Below are 4,310 nucleotides of genomic sequence, written 5' to 3' on the forward strand. Positions count from 1 at the left end.
AGGCAAAAATACTAACACCATTATATTAATGACATGACAGTTTTCTTATGTTGTGTTGATACTGTTCAGTGAAACATATTACACACAATGAACAACTGACAAATATATTCAACTACTCTTACACATCCTGCTCCCCCCCCCTAAAAAAAAGAAAAAACAACAACAAAAGAACTAATACACCTATGAAATACAGTAACAGAGAAGAAGCCTTATAGTTTGTAGATTATATATATATACATCAACAACAAAAGAACTAATACACCTATGAAATACAGTAACAGAGAAGAAGCCTTATAGTTTGTAGATTATATATATATACATCAACACACCTTTAAGAATTTATAAAACAAATCTGAGTGCTTCTTTTCCATAACCATTAGTTGACATTCCGTGTGGAATGTATTTCTCAGAGAATGCTTTAAGTATCACTATGAACAGTGAATAGTTTAAGACATAGGGTTAGCATGCATCTTATTCACATTCTTCCATTTAGTTAAGGTGTTGAAAATTGTATCTTATTAATAGGAAGGCTCTTTAATATAAGATGAATCATTGTTTCAATATATTATGGGGGCTTTCTTTTTCTTGCACAAGGTACAAAAATGATTGTATATGCTTCTCATGTTTTCATTTTGTTGTGTTTTACTTAAGCAAACGTTAGTTATGATTAAATTAGAACATGTAATTGTATATATTCAAATAAAATAAAGTATTTGTAACTGCACATAATTTGCATAACAAAAGCCCAAACTTGCATTTTGTGTAGGTGTCACAATATAGTTGTATTGGGAAAACAAAGTCATCATTTTGAATTGTTTACCTGTATAGTGTAAATATAGACTGCATAGAACTAACTATATAGTTTCTACTGTACTTCAGGCTAAATTACTTTCATGCTTAAAATTATTTCAAGTAACCTAAGTACTCACTATATAAGCAATGGTTCATTTCTCAAGTCTTTGTGACAAAGTAAACGTACATAAAATATAAAACTTACTTATGTTGTACTGAGATACATTTGAGGGTAATATTTCAGCCATTAACCGTTTAATCGATGTGGTTTATACACGATTTTACTAAACTGCTTGTTGGTCCATAACTGGTGACATAATAATGCATAAATATCATCTAATAATGCATATCATCCAAAACATTAAATAAAAGTAATGTCACTATAGCAGTTAATCCCACGAATTACTGCTGTGGTTTGTTAGGTATTTTATATACAAAATGGACTATTTCACCAATTTTTTTTTAATCCGTTTTTTACACTGAATGTTGTAACAATCAAAAATTTAATATGATGCAATATTTTTAATCCAGATGTAAAGAACAGTATATAAACAAGTTAGTAATTTGAAAATTAAGTGGTTTTTGATAAAGTAGGCATTTGAAAGTCTCACCTTATCTTTCAGCTCTGCCGTATTCGCCTTGGAGGCAGCCATCTTCTCAGGGCTCTCGAGATGTAACAGGACCTCAGCCACAACTTTGGAGTGTTGATAATTCTTCTGGTTCTCCTCCTTCGTTCAAGAATTCACCCCATCATTCAAGCTCTTACAGAAGAAGATAGAACTGGTTTGGCTGTAGGGATGTTTTTATCCTTGTGATTAAATTTGTGTGTATGTATTTGATTTTCTACTTTCATACTGGATATGTTTGTAAATAAAGGAAAAAAAATTTCAAGTTTGATCCATTGAAATGTTTTCTTTATCATAAATATATATATATAACAAAATTCACCATTGTAAAAATAAAAAATTAAGACAATGTTTTTAACATGGTTGTAACATTGCTACTTATTTAGAGAAAAAAGGTTTATGATACCGATATCAAATAGATGTTTGACTTTAGTTTCCTTTGTTCTTGAGCAAATTTTAAAATATTTTACTTAACTCATTCCACACTATCTTACAGTTAAGTAAATGCTGTAGCTATAGTACAGTTTTGATGTTGAGGAAAACTTTATAGTAATAAAGAGGTAATAGTAATTTGTTGATAGATAAATTGTTTTAACAGAAGAGTTTAACATATTTCGTAACATTGTCTGGCATAATTAAAAAACTACTACCTCAGGAGTCGGAAACAGTTACATATATTTTATAACGAAAGCAACTTACCGTTAAATAACCTGTAAGCATAAGTTTTGTCCCTTCGTTACATTTTGTCATTGTTGTAATTAAGTAATTTTTTTTTTTCGAAATTAAACGTGAAATTCTTGTTTTTGACCTGTGCAAAACAACGGCTCAGCATATTTTGACGTGAGATAATAGTTTTTGAATTTGCCTTTCACTAGTGTACCCAAAATATAAAAATGAGTTGAAACTATAATATTTTGTTGAATATTTGACCTCTTGAGGAAACCATTTCAGCACCAAAGGAAAACATTTGTGTCTTGGGTAGGAAGGATGAGAAATTTTGCTAGTATGTTCAGTTGGTTTTTCAACAAGTCTAGACTTAGACTACTATTCAAGACTTTTTTGTTTGATGTCATATGCATTGTCTTTTGTGAAATAATAAATATAAAACTTTTATTAATTGGCAAAGTCAGTTAATCTTTTTGAATTATAAAACTGTATTAGATCATCTATACTTATTAACTTTCACATTAACTTATTAAACATCTGAGTGAAGCATGAAGATATGGGCTTTATTTCCAAGTGCTGACAGTGTAAATCTAATATTTAAAATATTGGTACATAACTTAAAATGCATAACTTGTTTCAGTTTGTTCTGTCTTAGTAGCAGAAAGTGACAGTTGAATGTAACTGTGAAAAAAGTGTTAAAATGAAATTGTATAACTTTATGTGTGTCTGAGTTGTAATAAAATAGCTGTTGTGGTTTTTTGTATCAAAGAGATATCATAAGATCAATTTGGCTTAAAATTAAACTAGAGCAAAGGAAATTTTTATGTGTGAGAAGAAAAATTTAATTGTTTGAGTTTCCCAAAATAAAAGTTTTTCAAACATGCAAGAACTTCGTTGCCAAATTAGAGCTGTTTCTTATCAGTGAATTAGATAATTTTATGTTTTCTCTGGAAACGTGGTATTTATTTTGTTTAAAGAAAACTTTTTTTTTTTTAAACTAGCACTGCTACTTTATTATAACAATTTGTTTTTTAAATATTTGGAAAATTAATTAGTAATCATTTCTTTACCCAAGAAAACCTGCAATCTTTTATTCAATAAGGAAGTACTGCTGAGGTCTTTCCAGTGCATAAGTGAGAATTTGCTGTCTGAAAAATTGTGAATGAGTAACTATTATTGTTTTTCATCTATCTAGTGTTTGGAATTTTTTTAACGGTATTGTTTGTAAAATAAAGGTACTTATTTTGTGTAAGCTTGAAAGTATTAGTTTTGTATGTTCTGTACTTTATAATAAAGTAATGTTTGTTTCTTATATATTTAATTTTTCCTATAAAATTGTTCCTGTTCTGTGTTTCTGTTATGAAGGCCCTGTTACGTTTTTTCCCCCCATTGGGTCAGAGGTATGTTTATGGACTTATCACATAAATTCCAGAGCTCAATTCCCCATTGTAGACAAAGAGCAGATAGCCTATTGTGTAGCTTTGTGCTAAAACAAACACACAAACAAATTATTGCATCTCAGGGTTCCCAATGGAGCCTTAAAAAAGTCTTAACTTAATTGCATACCAAACTAATCTTCATGCTCTTAAGTAGACATACAAGAGTAACAAAACGTTGTTAAACACATTGGTGCTCATTGTAAGTGTATTAAAAGTTGAATAAATGACTTGTGATGGGTATTTGAACGATTGTTATTGTTTTGAGTTCAGTCAAACTGGATTAATGTCACAAGTGGGGTACCTCAGTGCTCAGTCGTAGAACTTTTGCTCTTTTTGATTTAGATCAATGACATAGATGAAGGAATAGTCAAAATTACTTAAATTTTCAGATGATATTAAGGTGTTGGGTGTTGTTAGCTGTGAAGAGGATGCTGCTGATTTACAAAAGTATTTAGATAATTTAGTGAGTTGGGCAAATAAATGGCAAATGGGTTTTAATTCTAATAAATGCAAGATAATGCATGTGGGTTATCATAATTTGAATTATAAGTATAATTTGGATTGGAATAACCTTAACAGTGTTATAAAGGAAAGAAATATTGGTGTAATAGGCAATCAGTCTCTAAAGCCATCCAAGTAATGTGCTGTTGCTAGTGGTACCTACAGAAATGTTGAATACAAGTCTAAAGAGTTTATAATTTCATTGTGTAGGTGATTGGTTATGCCACATTTGGTGTATTGTGTCCACTCTTGGGCTTTTTACCTTAGGGAAGACATTGAATTGTTG

At 30.0% G+C, this 4,310-nt stretch overlaps 1 protein-coding gene across 2 annotated transcripts in view; it reads left to right on the forward strand.

Moving 5' to 3' along the window:
• LOC106466897 (nuclear pore membrane glycoprotein 210-like) overlaps positions 1–3,813 on the forward strand; it is a 138,062-nt gene extending 134,249 nt beyond the window's left edge. For both annotated transcript variants that reach the window (XM_022394975.1, XM_022394976.1), the window contains exon 45: positions 1,416–3,813. In XM_022394975.1, the coding sequence (XP_022250683.1) occupies positions 1,416–1,570 (155 nt within the window). In that variant the 3' untranslated portion in view covers positions 1,571–3,813. The remainder of the gene's footprint in view (positions 1–1,415) is intronic.
• The last annotated feature ends 497 nt before the right edge of the window (positions 3,814–4,310 follow it).

This window comes from Limulus polyphemus, unplaced genomic scaffold (genome assembly GCF_000517525.1).
Source record: "Limulus polyphemus unplaced genomic scaffold, Limulus_polyphemus-2.1.2 Scaffold2415, whole genome shotgun sequence".
NCBI classification, from domain to species: Eukaryota; Metazoa; Arthropoda; class Merostomata; order Xiphosura; family Limulidae; genus Limulus; species Limulus polyphemus.